Source organism: Vicugna pacos, chromosome 27, assembly GCF_048564905.1.
Source record: "Vicugna pacos chromosome 27, VicPac4, whole genome shotgun sequence".
Lineage (NCBI taxonomy): Eukaryota > Metazoa > Chordata > Mammalia > Artiodactyla > Camelidae > Vicugna > Vicugna pacos.
The window spans coordinates 9,133,556-9,152,979 of NC_133013.1; the positions used below are offsets into that span (position 1 = coordinate 9,133,556).

Consider the following 19,424-nt stretch of genomic DNA (forward strand, 5'->3'; position numbering starts at 1 on the left):
ACCTAAAATGCAATGTGAGAAGTTTTCATGTTTTTGGCTGTTCACATGACTGAAAGCCTGTAATTTATGCAAGGGCTGCTTTATTTCACATTCACCTTATGAAGTATTTTACATGCCAAAGTACTTCAGTATACATACCCTTACAGATAAGGACTTTTAAAACAAATCCACCATACCATTATTATACCTAATAAAATCAAGAACTTAATACTATCTAAAACCCTATCCATGTTCAATTTTCCCAGATATTCATAAAAATTGTGTTTTTATAACCAGTTTACCTGAGTTAAAATCTAAAGGTCCAACAACTACATTTGCCTGATAGGATTCTTATGTCTTTAAAAATTTATAACAGTTCCCCCTCCCTTTTGTCACATTTTCATTTATTTTAAAAAGTGGATATTTGTTGCAGAATTTCCAGCATTCTAAATTTGACTTATTGTATCTTCATGGTCATTTAAAATGTTTATTTACCCCTTGTATTCCTTATAAACTGGGTTAGAAAAGCTTAAATAGTTTCAGGTTCAATTCTCTTTGGCAAGATTATATCTTATGGGTAGGGCTTCTGATTGCATCACACTGGGACGGATACAATGTCTGCTTGACCCACTTTTAGTAATGTTAAGATAAATCAGTGGATTCAGTGTCATCAGGCTGACCCATCCAGTGCAAAGTTCCCTATCAACTTTTTACCTAATTGTTCAAGAACCTATTAATAAACTTTGCTGCAATCCATTATTTCATTAGATACTAAAAAGTGTTGATTTTTCTAATTACATCATTCCTTCTATATTTATTAGCTATAATAATTCCATATGCAAAAACTGCCCTTCATCCATTATTTAGTTACCCTGAAATATAACTGGTTTAGAAAAGGCATAATAATGTTTTCATTATAATTTTCATAATAATTTTTTCAAAGAACAAGTTGTTACCCTATCAACCTCCAGAATTTACCAATACGTTTTTTTTTAAAGAGTATCACTGTGATCTCATAGAAGTTTATATATCTGATATATTTTTAATCCATCTCAATCATTATTCTTTTTGAGGGTCAAATCATCCACACTGACTCTTCTATTATTCTCACATGACCACAGTAATCTTTGATTGGTTTTCTGTCTTCTGGCACAAGATGCCCCAGGTGCATCTCTTACATGCTATACCTCAACCAAGCAACTCAGATTTGTTTTAGTGGAAAATGGTGTGTAATGACTGTATTCTCTTTGGCCTGGGAATTCTTCACTACCTTGTTAGCTCACCCGTGCTTACAAAACAGATTTTTTTTTTCCCTTCAGTTTTTCTAACTGTCCTTAAGGGAATTGTCCAGTCTGCCAATTTAAGCAGAAGTCCTAAATAAGTAAAGGAGAAAGCACAAGGAAACAGACTAATAGAAAAATAGTGCAAGAGAGTACCAAAAACAGCATTTTAAAGACAGCTTCCCTCGGCTGTCTATTACAAAATGGAAGACCAGTTCAGAATAATCAACTAAATTGTGGTAGAATTCAGAAAGCTACAGGGCTGGAGATTCAGAGCATGGTTCAGAGTGGTTCTGTTCCTGAACTCAGAGGTTGGTTCCAAAACTAATTCTCTTAATTCAGCAGCCGAAGAACCTGCAAAATATCACACTGGCACTAGACTAAGAGTAAAAGTAAAAGTTAAATGGAAACTAACCATTAACATGCTTAATTATCATGTTTACCAGTGGCAGATGAGAAGCCAGATAACACCCACCAACACACAGTCTGGATATCAAGATTCTTATAGAATGGAATGAACATGTTTTTAACACTCCAAATGCTAAGCATATATATCCAAAGTTGAGGTTAAAAGGGAGAGATACTAAAGGGAAAAAAAAGACAAGGGCACCATTCTTTAATAGAATTCTTTCCTTTGGGCAGCAAACATAGTCAAAAATTCCTTTTGTTAGATGGCTGACATACTAAAACATACTAAGTTTCATTACAGGACATTAACTATTTTTGTCCCAAGGTCCTATTGTATAAAACAGGGAACTATATTCAATACCTTGTAATAGCCTATAATGAAAAAGAATATGAAAAGGAATATATATGTATATATGTGCTGTATACCAGAAACTAACACAACATTGTAAATCAACTATACTTCAATACACAAAGAAAAAGATATATGCACCCCAATGTTCATAGCAGCACTACTTAAAAAACAAAAACAAAACAAAACAGAAAGATCTTGACAGTAGCAAGGAGTCAGGCCTCAGACGAGACCACAGCCCTGGGCCAACCCAACCCTGGCTGCAACCTTGTGTGACCCTATGCAGATGATCTAGCTAAGCTGTGCCTAGACTCCTGATCCATAGACATTGAGATATGTTTTTGAAAGCTGCTATGTTTGTGGTAATCTGTTATCCAGCAAGAGGTAATTAATAGAGAATCACAAGCTAGTATATGATTTTAATTTCCTCAATCATATAAAATATTTGAATTAGATCTTTTTCAAAAAGACTATGTATTTCTGGTAACCGCTTAGCAAAAGCAATGGACTGAGAATCAAAAGACACATGAAATCATGATTCCACCTTACTAAGTAACCTTGGATAAGGTTCATAACCTCTCAGAGCCTCAAGATTCCTTATTTATAATCAGGGACAAAACTGGCTCTGAGGATAAAAGAAGATGAGTGCAACATTGTGAGAGTTACAAAGCACTAAATAAAACAAAATCCAACTGCTTCTCATCAAGAGTTCTGCTGCCACTCTAGTGTAAGCCCGCATCGGCTCTTGCCTGGGTTATTTCAGTAGATTCCTGACTCATCTCCTGGTTGTTGTCCTTGGCTCCTTCTTTCGCCTGCTGCCTGGGTGATCTGTTTAAACCTAAGCCAGACTGTATCACTCTTCTGCTCAAAATGCTCCATCACATCTGGAATAAAGTCCATAATGACCAAGTCTTTAACCAGTACAGTCATGTTTTGGTTTACTGGAGTGGCAGATAACCTATACATAACCTCCCACATACTTTAATAGACCGACCTCCAGATGACTTACAATACCCAATACAATGTAAATGCAATGTAAATAGTTGCCAGTGCTTCAAATTCAAGTTTTGCTTTCTGGAACTTTCTGAAGTTTTTTTTTCCCAAGTAGTTTCAACCCAGGTTTAGTTGAGGAGCCCATGGATACAGAGGGCCAACTGTGCAGTATAGATATCTGGTCCCCAATTTATGACAGTTCAACTTACAATATTTCAACTTTACATGCTCAAAAGCAAGATTCATTTAGTAGAAACTATACCTCAAATTTTGAATTTTGATCTTTTCTGGAACAGCCTGTTGTCATGCTGGACAGTAGCAGCGAGCTGCAGCTCTCAGTCAGCCACGCAATCTTAAGGGTAGATAACTGGTATACTTACAAGCATTCTGTACCTCTACAAACATTCTGCTTCTCACTTTTAGTACAGTATTCAACACATTACGTGAGATATTCAACTCTTTCTTATAAAACAGGCTTTATGTCTGCCCAACTACAGGCCAGCGTAAGTGTTCTGAGCATGTCTGACATGCGAGGCAAGTTCTGATGTTCAGTAGGTTAGGTGTATTTAAATGCATTTTCGACTTAGGATATTTTCAACTTACAATGGGTTTATTAGGGTTAACCCCATTGAGAAAAATCTGCATAATGTACCTTAGCAAAAATCTCAATTGTAGTATCTTTACTTTTAAAGCTGAATGGGTGATGGAGGTTAGGATAGTGGTTACCCTTAGAAGAGGGGTGAGAGTGACGAGAAAGAAGCACAAGGAGGCTTCTAGGGTTCTGGTTACAGAAGTGTATTTATTTTGTGAGAGTTCATTAAGTACTACTTTAAATCTGTGTACTTTCCTACATGTAACAACTTTTATATTTTAAAAACATGAATGAACAGGATTAAAATCTTTGATCCCCCATTTAATAGGTACATAACCCCTGGCAAGACAGTTACTCTTCCCAAGCTTTAAGTTCCTCATCTTTAAAACAAAAAAAAAGTGAAAAACAGTAATACCTATTCCATCTCATTATTGTGACAATTATTAGAGGAAAAAAGAGTTAAGCATTTAGCATGCTTGGCCTACTTTAAACAATAAATGTACTAACAAAAATAATAATTATCTGGAGAATTACCACTTTTTAGAGTAACTGTTAAGATATGATTATTATTACTAACAATAAAAACAGCATGAATATAATATACTTAAGAAATTAAAATTTTAAGACACAGTAAAAATACCTAAATACTAGATTCTTCACTAATGCTCAGAATTACACAGTAACCAAGAGATGCTGCTTTAAGTCTCTGATAACAGAGACCTCCCCTCTGCCCATCCTTTAGTCAGGGAAACCTTGTTAGAACAGTGCCTTCTCTCTCTCAGGAAAGCAAAGGAAAGGCCAATGGCAGAGGAACTATGAGCCTGTTTCCCTTGGGTGTGAATTCTAAGAGCACAGGAAGGGAGAGGAATGAGGTTAGGAAGGGAGTCAAAAGGGAGGAATCCTGATGCTAGGACCAGGCGCCTATCAGCCTTATTCAGATGCTCATGAGTTAAGGAATAGATCATTTTAAAAACTGACTATTTTTACAGGTAAGTAACCTTCTGACAACTACTGGTCAAGAATTTTGGGTTTGGTATTCTTTCTTACTTTTTTTTAAATTAAAAAAAAAATTTATTGAGTTATAATCATTTTACAATGTTGTGTCAATTTCCAGTGTAGAGCACAATTTTTCAGTTATACATGAACATACATATATTCATTGTCACATTCTTTTTCACTGTGAGCTACCACAAGATCTTGTATATATTTCCCTGTGCTATACAGTATAATCTTGTTTATCTATTCTACATACGCCTGTCAGTATCTACAAATTCGAACTCCCAGTTTTGGATTGCATTTGTACAATGGGAAATTATATTAATCCTAAGGTCAATGTAATCTGACTATTTAAGTTTATATTAAATCCATTTTGTTTTAATTGTGAAGTAATACTGCTCTAAGTATGATTACAACACACCTTGTATTCCCCTCTATAGGGCACCTATACTAGCCAAAGTATTGGAATTAACTGTTTCCATTTGTCAAAATCTTATAAGAAATGAGAGAATCTCATTCATTCATATTCTCTCTCAATGAAATTACACTTCAGACTATGCCTCCAGTGTTTACATACAGTCTAAAAAGCAATTAAAAAAAAAAGATCACCAGGGTGGCAGCTGGCCCTCATCTGATAATGAAAAGCAGAGCCCAGAAGAAATACATATAGAATTGAAGGAGAAAAGAAGTGGACTTAATCCTTGGGCCTCAAGGCTCTTCCCCAAATTTAGAGGCGATAGATCTTAACAAGACTAAAGAGGGAGAAAAAGGAAAGAAGACTAGGAATATGCCAGACAAGAAGCAGCAACAAAAAGGAACAGCATCAGCAGACAGGAAGGCAGCCTGTGCTCAGACATTCCAGGGAAGCAACTACTGCAAACCCACGAGCCCAGTGGGTGCTACACGATGCAGGGCACTGACAATGCTCGTGGTGGAGGAAGAGACACTAGGACTCAACACTCCCCAGTCAGGCAGGTGCCAGAGGCAGTGTGTAAAACCAGGCTTTTTATTTTTCTTTAATTTATCTCTGTCAGAACTTTCATTTCCAAACACAGAAACACACATTACATATGTATATTATCGACTCTTTTATGCTATTTTGAAAGGTATTACAAATGCACAAAATAATTTTTGTGTGTGTGTGTGTTATTTTTTTTAACATTTTTTATTGATTTATAATCATTTTACAATGTTGTGTCAAATTCCAGTGTTCAGCACAATTTTTCAGTCATTCATGGACATATACACACTCATTGTCACATTTTTTTCTCTGTGATTTATCATAACATTTGCACAAAATAATTGAATAGAGTTAACAACTAATTTTGATGTATTATTTATTAAAAGAGAAAGTGCTTTTTAAAAGTTTACAAAAATATGAAATTAAACGCACAAAGATGAAGGGTAATTTTGGAAAAGGAAACAGTACATCATTTCGTGCATCTGCGTATTTAAACAAAACTGACTTTTATTTAGGTGGCAGTGGGTTAGCCAAGTTCCTTTAAATAGTTAGGGATTTGCTAAGTGCAAAGCTCATGTAACTTAATCTGTGTTTTCTGCAAATCCCCACTGGTCCATTTACTTAAGAAACCCATGCTTCTTGGCTGCTGGCCAGCATACCAAACCTGCCCAGTCGTGCATAGTTTTATTTCTGTTACTAAATTAGGAAACCAAAACGGGCAATGTCTGGGCCAACAGCAAAGAGAAGAGGCTCAGCATCATTAGTCTGCATGTCTTCTTAAAAGCCAGCTCATTATAAGATATTTTAATTTCTAATTAGAGATACTAAAGTAACTTAGCCTAATAAGGAGCAATACTAAGAAATAATTAAATGAAGACAAAGGGAGAAATACAAACATTTAACAAAAGCATTCTTCTGAATAGCCTTAATCATGATGTTGAAAATAAATTAACTACTACCACTCAAAGCTTAATGTCTCAATGACTGATACTAAAATACTGCTATCTTTTTCTAAGCAGTGAGGAAGAAATGGGAAGTTATTTAATCACAATTTTTTACAAAGATTTTACTAACATACTTCATTAGAGCACTGTTTAGTGAAAAGCATTCAGAGACTTAAATGGAGAATCAAAAAGAAGGATTTGAAGAGAACAAAGCCACTGTGTTTATTTACAAAGTAATTTTTAAATGACATAAAAATATAAAAGGAAAAATACATAATTTTCCACTTTTCAAATCTTAATTTGCTTCTAATTGGCATATCAAAGGGGTTTAAAAAGGAGTCGTTAATTAATATTATATAAAGTATTTTAAATATACCCCACTACTTTACCAACAGCTAAAGCTTGAAACCTAAAGGTGTTGGGAGAATGTCAGTTCTAAAAACAGCTGAACTTCTCTTATAAACATTTTGTTAACTACTGATAAATTTCAAAGTAGTATTTATTTTGCTTTATTTTTATGAAAGAATTTTAAAATGTATTTCTTTGCTGCAAAATCTGTATTTTTATATGGATGAAAGCTATTTAAATACCACATTTTAGAAATTATAGAAAAATTAAATAACAAAGTTTGAGTGTTATGATAGGCCCAGAATGGTTTCTCAGATATGGCATTAAAATAAAGATTTCACAATATTTACTTCTCAACATGTAGCAATACAGAAATTCATTCATATTTATAAAGAAGCCACAGAGAGAAGAACTCTTCTAGTAACCATCCTAATCATCTGGTGTCCTTTCATCTAATCTCTTTATATATATTTACACAATCTCTATAGGATGACAAAATGCATTTTGGTGATCGAGTGTGAGTCAAAACCCAGAGCCTTTGTCTTCTCTTGCCCAACTCCCATCACCAAGATTCGGTCATCAGTGAAGAGCAGAAGCAGGTCTACAGGGGGTGAGGGGACAAGGAGAAACAGTTTCCCTCAGTCTGAAGACTGTCTGTCCTTCAACTATCCATCCTACTGGAGTCACAATACAGACCACATCATCTGGCCCACCTGTCTGGCCCTGTGCTGTCCCTATGCTATTAATAAGAGGCACACTGTTGTTAGAGGCACTATCAAATTAGGGAAGCAAGCTGAAAGTCACAAGTTGCATAAATAAAAATGAAAGCAAGAAATAGACTGGTGATTAGAAATTATACTGAATAGTATAATGATCCCCATAGATCACTTGGATAAAAGGTCCTCCAGAGCCCCATCTTTATCTTTGTATTGCTCTCTGTATATACATAAAAAAATAAGCATACAGATGAAATGCCCAAAAAAGAGGAAAAATGAATTTTCTTTGGTTTAAAATAAATCATTAAAATTTAATTTTTTTGAAAGGAATTTGAAAAAGAAGAAAAAAGCTAGAGAACTTGAATGGCCTCATTTCAAAGCTTCCTATAAAGCTACAGTAATCAAGACAATGTGGCATTGCCATAAGGACAAACATAAAGATGAACAGAACAGCACTGAGTCTCCAGAAATAAACCCATAATTCCATGGCCAACTGATTTTTGACAAAGATACCAAGGTAACTTCAACAAAGAAAGGATAGTCTTTTCAACAAATTGTGCTGAAACAAGTGAGTATCTCGCATGTAAAAATATTGCAACCCTTACCTCACATCATACACAATAATTATCTTGAATTGGACATACACATAAATGCAACAGACAAAATTTTATATACAATTTATACAAGAAAGCATAACCCTAGGTTTGGAAAAATAGTTCTTAAATATGACATTGATAGCACAATCCATAAAATATAAAACTGACAAATTGGGCTTCATCAAAATGTAAAACTTTTGCTCCTCAAGAGATATCTTTAAGAAATGAAAAGACAAGTTACAGACTAGGGGAAAATATTTATAAATAACATATCTGATAAAGAACTTGTATCCAGACAAGAGCAGGGGTCAGCAACCTTGCTGTAAAAGGTCATTTAGTAAATAGGTCTTGCAAGCCATACAGTCTCTGTCACAACTACTCAGCTCTGCCACTGTGGCACAAAAGCAGCCACAGACAATCTGTAAATGAACGGGGTGGCTGTCTTCCAATAAAACTTTATTTATAAAATCAGGTGGAGGGCCAGATTTGACCCACAGGTCAGTTTGCTGAGTCCTGCTGGTGATCTGATTCTCACCTATGAGAGCTATTTCACAACTCTGTAAATTCCAGATTACAATCTGATAGCAATGTAAAATAATCATTATTTACAAATACATATTTCTACTTCTAAGTCAGAAACACATGTTAAGTTATGATATATAAATGGTAAAACAAGGAACAGAACTTTGATTTCCTAATCGCCAGGGCATTATCTATAACAGATTTACAAAGTGTGATGTATACGTAATATTTTTCCCTCCATATCACTTTTTAAAGTCTTCTAAACAATATCTTTTGAAACTTTATGACAGTGTCAGTAATTTTGTTCCTGGCAGGCATGAGTTAATAATTTATTTTAACTACTTTCCACTGATTTTTAAAAAATAGCTTTATTGAGGTACAATTTACATAGCATAAAATTTATTATTTTATATGTACAGTTTGATGAATTTTATTAAATGTACACAGTAGAGGAACTCTTACTACAATCTAGTGTTAGAATATGTCCATCATCCTAGAAAATTCTCTAGCGCCTGCTTGTTGCCAGCCCGTTCTCACCCTCATCCAACCATTAATCTTATTTCTATTTCTATAACTACTTTTCCCTTTTCTAGAAGTTTCATATAAATGGAATCATGTACTATGCAGCCTTTTCTGACTGGCTTATTTTATACTGAGCATTTTTTTTTGCATGTTGTTTTATGTTTTAGTAGGTTGTTTCTTTTTATTGTTGAGTAATATTTTATAGCATGGGTATGCCATATTTTGTCTATTCACCAGTTAATTGGCCATTTAGATTGTTTTGTAACAGCTTGGGCTGTTATGAATAATATTGCTATGGTTTGCGTACAAGCTTTTTGTGGGCTTATGTCTTCCTTTCCCTTAGGTAAATACCTGCAAGTAGAATTGCTGGACTGCATGGTAACTATATTTTTAACTTTGAGAGAAACTGCTAAACTGTTTTCCAAAGTGGCTGAACCGTTTATGTCACCACTGGCAATATATGAGAGTTCCAGTTCCTCCATGTCCTTGCCAACACTTGGTATACTCAGTCTTTTTATTGTGGCTTCTCTAGACAGCTCATTGTGGTTTTATTTTGCTTTTCCCTCATATCTAAAGATTAAGCATCTGTTTGTTTCCTTACAAAATTCATATATTAAAATCCTGACTCCCAAAGTGATGGTATTAGGATAGGAAATAAACAGACTTAGTATATAAATCCTCATACCCTATTATGCTGTGTCTTTTAGCAGTAGGAACAAATTTTCAAGACTGTCATTCTACATCTTTTATAAAATCAAACCTGTCAGAGTCAGTGTAAATTAAGAATGTTGGGTGTTAGTGAGAGAAGGAATATCAGAACCCATCAAGTTAAAACCTATCTACTAAATTGGATAAGAAAATGGAGAAATAGGGATCAAATAACATTAACTTTACAGGCTTTTGCTTTATTGAAAGTCATAGTTCTTAAAGTTCCATAGAATTCTAGGTGTGGAAGACTTAAATAGCTTCATCTATTAAGTTCAAAAGCAATTTCACAGGATACCACAGGCAAACCAAGAATATTCAAATAAAATATATACAGTGATTGGCACTTTAGAAAAAAATTATTAAAAAGTACAGAATAGGTAAATTTATTACTAATTGCTGATTTATGGATCTATCTGATTTGATCTACTGTATTAAGAATCTCAAAAGACAGATTAAAACTTTCATTTTTCTATTTAAAATTAACAGTATTCTATAGCCTATATTAATATATCACTCAATAAATAAAAAAATAATTTGTTTCTTAAATTGCTAAATAATTTAGGGATTTGATATGTGTGAAATATACATTCAATTGTGCCACTGGATCAGTTCACTTTAAGTGAAAAAGTCATGGAAATTTATCTCTGTAGACCCTTCTTGTGGATAATATAAAGACTGCTAGACAGTACTCCATGAACACAAGCTAATGTTAATGATTACTCCTTCATTGGTTATTCACTGGTACAGAAAAATTGCCCCGCATTTTCAAGTGTATGCAGCCTCCTAGTGACATTAGGTAACAGAAGAACTGTACCACAAAAATCACAATTTGGGTTTGGGATATATACAGCATGCATGATTGTGCATATTTTTAAAAATATTTTTCAGTATCTATTTGCTTTGCTTTAGATATTTGAAAAATATCTTTTTCAAAGCATATGAAGAGAAATGTTTAAGATTATTTCTTTGGTTACTTGACTAAAGATTTAATAGTTAGAATTTTAATCTTATTTTTCTTACGAGTAATAAATGTATATTTTCCTTCATAAAAATGTATATTTATATTTCAAAAAGACAAAAATGGACAAAGAAAAGAAAAATTCTGAGATCTATTACTCTAAACATCTACATATCTTTCAGCTATTTTTCCCAGCAAACTTTTGATAGTGACTATAAAACTATAGTAAAAGCTATCTCATTTAAGGAAAATGGATTTGTGTTAGGACCTACATGTATATGTAAGTAATATGACTTCTACAAAACCTGCTGCTATTCCTAAAAAAAATCAATAAGACACTAACATTTGTACTTGGTGTAAGTTCACACTAAAGTGATGAATACCAAACTTTAAAAATTAAAAAGAAACAAATCATCAAAACAGACCTGCCAAACTTTGTCAGGAGCAGGAATGTCAGCAGAACCAGCCAAGAAGTAGAGGAGACATACAACCAACTAATGACATAGGTTATAAGCATATAAGGACATTCATTTTTCTCAACCCTTCATCACTTCCACAGCCACATTTTTACTTCAAGTTTTCTCAACACCTTATAAATAAATACCCACTGAAAACGAAAAGGAACTGCTTAAAAATATCAATGTATCTGCTCAAAATGTTGATTTTTTTTAAAAAAAGAAACAGTAAAAAGGATTAAACAAAGAACTGTGATGCCAATTGTGGAAGGGCAGGGGAGTCTGGCAACAAACTAAATTTCATTTAATTACGTCTCATTACACCAACTCTTCGCAAATCATAAAGCTTTTCATTCATTAAAACAATCATTAACTTATAATATGATTTAATCAAAATCTTTAACAAGATAAAACATAATTTACAGATGAAGTAAGCAATAAGCATGTTCAAATAATACATGAAAAAATAAAACAAAATATTTAATATATTGAAGACATTACTGTTTAAGAAGTACCTATTTCAGCAGATCACTTATATTCTGCCAGTAAATTTCCTCCACAATTACACTGACATGAAACAATTTTCTGATTATGTCACAAAATAATATACTTAAATCAAGGTAGAAAAATCAACTAAAGCTATAAAATAACCATGAAAATATAATTTTTGTTTCTGTATCTATTTAAAACTTGCCTTTCCTAAAGACTGCTTAATAAATGCAATATATTAGATCATTCTATTAATACAAGGAAAAAATGCTTAATACTTGAAAGCTCTTTAGTAAAAATGAACTATGAGCCCAATTTTGCCAAGATATCAAAAAGTATAATAGAAATTACTCCATGCCACCTTAAAAGTACCGCAAGTTGATATAAATTTTAAAAAATAACAATTAAGTCTCTGAATTCCCATTAATACTTTGTATCTAAGAAAATATATTTCCTAAGTTCTAAAGAAAGTTTATTCCAAAAGATTAAGAAGACTTCTATATTCATATTTTTTTCTTTTAATATTCTTAATTCCTGGTATTCATAATAAACAAGTGATTATGAATCCAACATGGGATTCTATCCCGACAACCACACATTTTTGACAAATTATTTCAATAAAAGATTTTAATTGGGGAAGTAGCTTATTTTATTTATTTTATTTTATTTCATTTCAGAAAGATAATCCTGGAAACAGTGTGTATGGTAGACTATGAGATAGACACATTTCAAAGATAAAATAACGGAAAATACCCAACTGCAAATCATTCGCTCCTGCACACCACTTAAATATCAGCTCAGTCCCTCACATCATGCATTGCTTCTCTTTAAATTCTCTTCACTGACCTGAGTACCATCTTCAAGGTTCCCACGTAGCACCAAGCTTGTAAAAGACTACGGTGTACAAAATTATGTACAAAAAGGGAAGAGAAGCAACATTACGTGTGAAGAGAATTTTGAAGTATGCCTCTTAAGATTTCAAGTTAGATGACTGCTGTTATGATGTTGGCTGCTTTGAAATCTTTTCACAAAGAAATGGTCCATGGAGAGGAATTCAACATGCTGTAGCCAGTAATATGATTGATGGGAGAGACTTTCCAAGTCTGAGGGACCACCTTTTCTCCTTTTGCTTTTTTTAAAAATTATAATCACAATGAACTGTTGTTTTTCAGATATTTAGCCAGTTTTCCACCAGTTTCCCTCACATCTTTCCTAAAAAGGAGAATCTTCTGTATTTATTTGCACTGAGAAGGATGCATAGCCCAGAAAACAAATTTTTTTCCTTTAGAAGAATTTTAATGGTCTTTTTTATTCTAAGGCTTTTGCCCAATTTTCAAAACTTGTGAAAGTTTTTAAGTACAATTTTAAAGTTTTAGCTCTATTTGTAACCAGATTTTACAATATGTAATAGTACTGACAGAAAAGTTTTTTCTGAGAAATGTTTTATCTAATCTTGCATACCAAGATAATTTTATATAGAAATACGACTTCAAAATCTGTTACTATAAAATTACTAATATGTTTTTAACTATATAATGTAAAGTTACTTTAAAAATGAAGTACTAAATGTGCTACAAAGAGACTAAAAAAGTGGCTTTTAGGTCTATGAGAGACACTGAAAGGACAGGTTCTGTGCATTAGTTTAGGATTCTGGTCAGCAGTTTATTCACTTATTCAGTGGTCACCTAGCAAGCTGAGGGCAGGCGGACTGTCAGATTTTATATTTCTATCCATTAGTTGTCAACTGACTATCTTAACCACTTGGCACTATACCAAGATAATGACTAACACACCCAATTCTCCTTTCTCTCTTCTCTGCCTAGTCTCTTCTTTGGAAGTTCACAGTTTAAACTATTAGACAATAAAATATCAGAAGCTCCTTTGAAGCCTGGATTTAGATTTTGTTCACCATCATTGTCCCTACTTCCTCTAGTACACAGCATGGTATTTCGAACCAACAAAAACTTTTTTGTTAAGCAAATGAAATATTAAGTGGCCCGGGTCATGTAGATAACCCCCAAAATAAAGAAAGTCTATCTACGTATATTGTTGACTATAATACATAGCCTGGTGACACCAGAGGGGACTCTGCCAGAAATTACTTACATTTTTTAGTGAGAAAAGAGCTAGCTAGCTATTTTACCAGTACTGACGTGGAATCTGAAAAGCTGTCTCCCTAGGAGGGTAAATCACCTGAATTACTATGGTATCCACCCAAGGAAGGTACTACGGGGATGAACAGCCTTGATTATTTGGTGGCAGGTGGCACAGTAAGACCCACTGTGTTTTGAGGATTCAAAAGGAGAGCTCCTGTAGCCTCCCTTTGAGTTGATCACTAAGGAAGGAAGGGATAACACAGGCACAGTAGAAGAGAGAACAATGAAGCCAGGGCTGACCGTGTTGCTGGGGCCACTTACCATCCTAGAAACTGAAACCCACAAAATGCAAATGTGGAGCACTTCATACCAGGCTTGAACCTACAGGAGCAGGGTCAGCACCTCTGAAGAGTCACAGCAGCTTCCAATACTGTCAGATTACGCCAATGACGTCTCAACAGACGGGGCAGTAAGCAACAGTGGAAGCTCCAGAGTGATCAGGCCCCAGAGGAAGCCCGTCCTCTGTAGACAGAGCGCTGACCTGCACCTCCCTACCTCCACATTAGACCCATGAGCACAGAGATTTCAGAGTAATTCAGAGGGCAAAAGGACAGCTCGAAGGAAAGATATTAGATTTCATTTCAATAAAGCAACAGATGCTCAAACGGAATAAAAATAAATTTTAAGAAAAAAACAATAGACTGAGCCATACTTGAAGCTTGAGCTTTAGAAACAATTCATGCTAGTTATATACAGTATGTATTTCTATTTTGGTTTGTGCATGCTTTTATCCATTAAAGTACAACATAGAGTGCTTTAATGCTGTCAATTTGGGCTAAAAACCTTTCCTTTTTTGGTATGCAAAACAACTTTTTAAGGATAAAAGCGTTTCCAAAAAACAGGCTGATTTATATGCCAGATGTAAGCAACACTGCTTCTCTCCTAGTTACATTTTGTTGTTTGTTACCATAAACCTTCTCTCATAGGAGTTCATAGAGAGTTTATAGTGAATCACAAAAGTATCAGGATTCTAAACTATCAGGGTTAGCTGGTTTTTCTGATTCTTCTAATATCCATTGGTCCTTTTGGTCTTCACTAAAGGTGAATCACAAAGTGTTTGGCAAGTAGCTCTGTGCTGATGGAAATCTTTCTTCAGTAATCCTTTATTTGTACGTGACCAGTATTTCTCACCATAATAGATCACGTAATACTACTTAATCAAGTTAGAAAAAGCCTTTGGAAGAAAATGAGCTTAAATTTATTCTGTAACAAATAATGCTATAGTTTTGATACTGGGCATAAGAAGGCAACATACAAATGTTTAAGCGGTACGTAAGTTATGTATATAAAAGAATGCAGGTAAGCAATCAGATGATAAATCAAAGAACTAATAGGACTTGTACTTTCAGTTATGACAGGCTTACTGACACCAGACTTGCCTCCCACCAAAATACAGCAATAAAACTAGTTAAAAATGTATGAGGCAACTGTTTTCAAGCAATGGACAGGAAACAAAGAACTTTTATCACTGAAATAAGGGAAACACCCCTTGTGTCCCGAGTTGGACAAAGCTTTCTGGGCCACAGCACAGGGAAGTGGAACCTAAGCAGAACCCTGCAGTCTCACAGTGCTGAAGAGCCAGTGATCACAGTGTGGCTGGCTGAAGCAGCTGGAAAATGCAGGACAAGGTACCAAAGAGGAAAAAGCTGTAAGAGTTGTAAAGAGCGGCTTAATAAACAACATACTGGAGAGCACATAGGAGCACAAAAGCTGTTACTGGAGCAGAAGACAGACGGATATCATTCAAGCTTCAGATGAAGAAGAAATAAAGATTTAAAAAAAAAAAGAACAAAGCCTTAGTGATCTGCGAAACATTATCAAATGAACTAATGTGTGTAACCAGAGCGGAAAAATATATAAAGAAATAATGGCAGAAAACTTCCCAATTTGGGAATTAAGAAAAGCCCACACAGGATAAACATAAAAATCTGACAGTGGCACATCATAGACAAACGCTAACACCCAAGACAAAGAGACCACTTTTAATGTATCCACTTCACAGACATACTACTGATCACGCTGTTGCTTACCCTAGACTTCTTACTATTAATAAGAGCTTTTGCAATTTCAAAGAGTAACAGTTAAATAGATAGGAGATTCAATATAAATTAATCCTATACCCTAGACAGCTGTTTTAAGCCTTTGGAGCAGCTATGTGACATGGATATCTTTCAGTGACAGTTCACAGAAGCCAACTAGAGCTGGCTTAAGCACAGAGTCTAAGGGCCTTCGGAACAGAATCAGTGATTGGAAAATGACAGAAAACTTAGAAAGTCTCTGCTTCCATCTTCTTTCTATGTATCTGCTTCACCTTTTTCTCTTTGTTTCCCAGTCCATGCAGTTACTACCAGACCTCACAAGATTACATAGTACTATGCAGAAGCCTTGAGAGAAAGAGAGCCTGATTTTGTGTTTTGGCCTCCTCTGCTCTCTCTCCTTCTCCCCTACCAGCCTCCTTCAAAATTCCAAGGAAGAGGACTGGTTCTGCTTGGGTCAGGTACCAACACTTGGACCAATCAACGGAGAGAGAATGAAAGAGAAAGCAATGTCACAAGGTAGAAAGATGGCAGTACTCCACAACCCAACTGAATGAGGGAAGGGACATTCCCAAACAACGGGTATTGACAAACAACCCAAGAGAATCAACCATATGAGTCATGGATCTGTTTAGGAAATGGATAAAAACACTGGACCTTCTTCACAGCCATATGCACATACTCACAAACAACAGACTGTCTGTACAATTTGAGGGTGTTCAGGAAACCCTTGAAATCCATTCTTAGGTCCTAATTTTAAAACTCTATTATCCATCTAGGTATTTTAAGTGCTTCAAAATTTTCAAATATTGCTCTTAAATTTTCAAATTTTAAATATTGAATATGAACTTACATTCAAAGGTTTTTAATACACATAAAATGTTGCATCTTTCACAGGAATATAACACGTAAGAAGTCTATACTGATAGCATGGACTAATTAGAAGAGGCTAACTAAGAGTCAGATATCAGCTGGTGTCCACAGTCATCAAATGGAGACAAAATGGCAGTCCTTCACATTTTTTACTACAGTTAGAATATTTTTCCGTAGTATGTCCCCAAACACAGTCAAACATTTGGGGGATGTGTAGCTAGCCCTCTCCCATTCAAATCATAACACTTGAAATAACCTCAAAAAGAGAGATATAAAGTGAATCAAAAAATTAGTAAGATCTATTCATTGCTACTCATGATGGCCTAGGAAAAAAAATCAATACTTAGTTTAATCAAAAGTTTCTACTTAAAATATATAATCGCCATTACAGTATGTAATTTTACTCAAAACAAGACCAAACACAGACAACAGACACAAGCTAGGGGAATAAAATTGGATGTAAATGCCTCAAATCTATTATGAAACAGGTGATAAATAAATTAAAAATTATATGAAAGTAGTCAGGAAACCTGTGCCCTTCACTGGTTATTCGGAAGCAGTCAATGACATTAGTAGTACATTCCTTAAGCCTCTGAGAGTATTTAATGGAAGGAAATGGCCACATTTTACCACAAAATATTCTTACATTACAGGCAAAGACAGAATAACAGAACACAAAGAACAACATTTTAATAGAAAGTTGTATTACTCATATGTTTTTTAACTGTATAGAAACAGAGGCTTATGAATACAGTGTTATAGCCATGCATTTTGATTCTACAATATCTCATGTATAAGTTTCATATATGCAAATACTATGAAACTGTAAAGTATTATCTTTGCTGATACATTTTAGACAATCTCTGAAAGAGAATCTAATTTCCTGAGTATGTAAAAATATAAACTTGATGAAAGCTAAGATGATAAAATATCATTGAGCCTGATTACATGCAATAAAATTTAAAAGAAAGATCATATTCCTAGCCATATTGAAAATTTTTGTATTAAGAACAGTCATAAAAAGTAATACACTTATATGAGACTGAAAAATATTTTAAGCTGAGCCAACTGCTATACTAGTACCATTTTTATAAATAATATTGAACCTATACATTAAAGTTAGCACATAAAGTCTAAAAATTAATCTGCTACTATGCTTCATTTAGAAATTTCTGTACTTGAAAAACTTTGGAGAAAGTATTTTTTAAAGCATAAATTCATGGATTTAACATGAATAGTTTTTAACATTTTCACGTGACTCTGAAGTTCTATGACAGGTAGTAATTTGTAATTTTGGTTGAGTCACATATTTCACTTAGATACACTAAAAGACTAGTTGGTTTTCCTGAGTTACTAGGTAGAAATAACCCAACCAATATGAGTGACATTTTTTCCTGCTCATTTTTGAATGCAGAGTAACTTTTATGAACTACCTGAAGCACAAGTTGTTGCACTTTTTAAAAATCATTCTCCACTTTTTTTTTAATATGGGAAATGACACAGGGCAGTGGAATCTGTAATCTGTAAATGTGTGGATCACAAAGGAACATCTCTGAATAACCCTGGCAAGAAAGTCAAAGGGTTTGATGGCAGCTCAGGAGAATGCAGGGTTTTGGTACTGTCTATAGGTACATTATAATCTAATAGGATCATCAGTAGGCAAAACTGACAATTCTAGGACTCAAACTTAAATTCTGCTGCTAAATTCTAGCATGATTTCACATTAAATCAAAGTTAATGTACATCAGTTACCTCACTAAAGAATGAGAGAAAACCCTGTTTATGTATCTGCTTTTTGGATACTAAAATGATTACATCATGCAAAGTTCATATAAATTCTCTTATGTGAAATTCAGAACAGAAGTAGATTTTTGTACAAATATTTCACCAGAGCAGTGATTTGAGGGGGCACTGATTGCAAAGCACAACTGTAGTAATTGTAGCTCAAAAACATAAATGCCACCTTCTTATGTCTGCATCAGGGAAAGACTCTTAGTCACGTTTTATCCACATTCCTTAGTGTCATCTTCAAACAAATAGACAAAAACTTAGAAATATATCCAAAGCCCACTGCCTAGACACAAAGTGAGAAATATTAATAAAAACAGATTTGCAGTATACTAGAAACTTGTGTGCTACAGACTTTGATTACCTGGAGGTAGGAATTGCAGTTGGTTGTTAGCTAATCGAAGATGACGTAAAGCTCTCAGACGACCGATTTCTGGGCAAACAATTTCTAAGGCATTGTCACTAAGATCCAAACACTGCAGTTTTACAAGGGACCCGATGGCTTCAAAGAGAAAAGAAGGATGAAGGCAAAATTAATTTGACGCAAGTGTTAAGACAAATCTTTAATTTAAGTATTCAAAGTTTAAATATTTTAATACTTAATATCCCTATTAAGTGCTCACACAATAGTAAAAACATATACCAAACTAAATTTTATAAAGTGATAACACTTCTACTTAGATGTAATATATAGTAACTTTAAAAGAGCACAAATAAAAATGTTAAAACAATGTAAAAAAATTTGCTTGAATAAA

General features: G+C 34.2%; 1 protein-coding gene across 2 annotated transcripts in view; it reads right to left on the reverse strand.

Annotated features, from left to right (window-relative positions):
* The window catches only part of LRRC28 (leucine rich repeat containing 28), a 102,454-nt gene that overhangs the window by 67,337 nt on the left and 15,693 nt on the right, over window positions 1–19,424 (reverse strand). For both annotated transcript variants that reach the window (XM_015245477.3, XM_031691879.2), the window contains exon 5: window positions 19,034–19,171. In XM_015245477.3, the coding sequence (XP_015100963.1) occupies window positions 19,034–19,171 (138 nt within the window). The remainder of the gene's footprint in view (window positions 1–19,033; window positions 19,172–19,424) is intronic.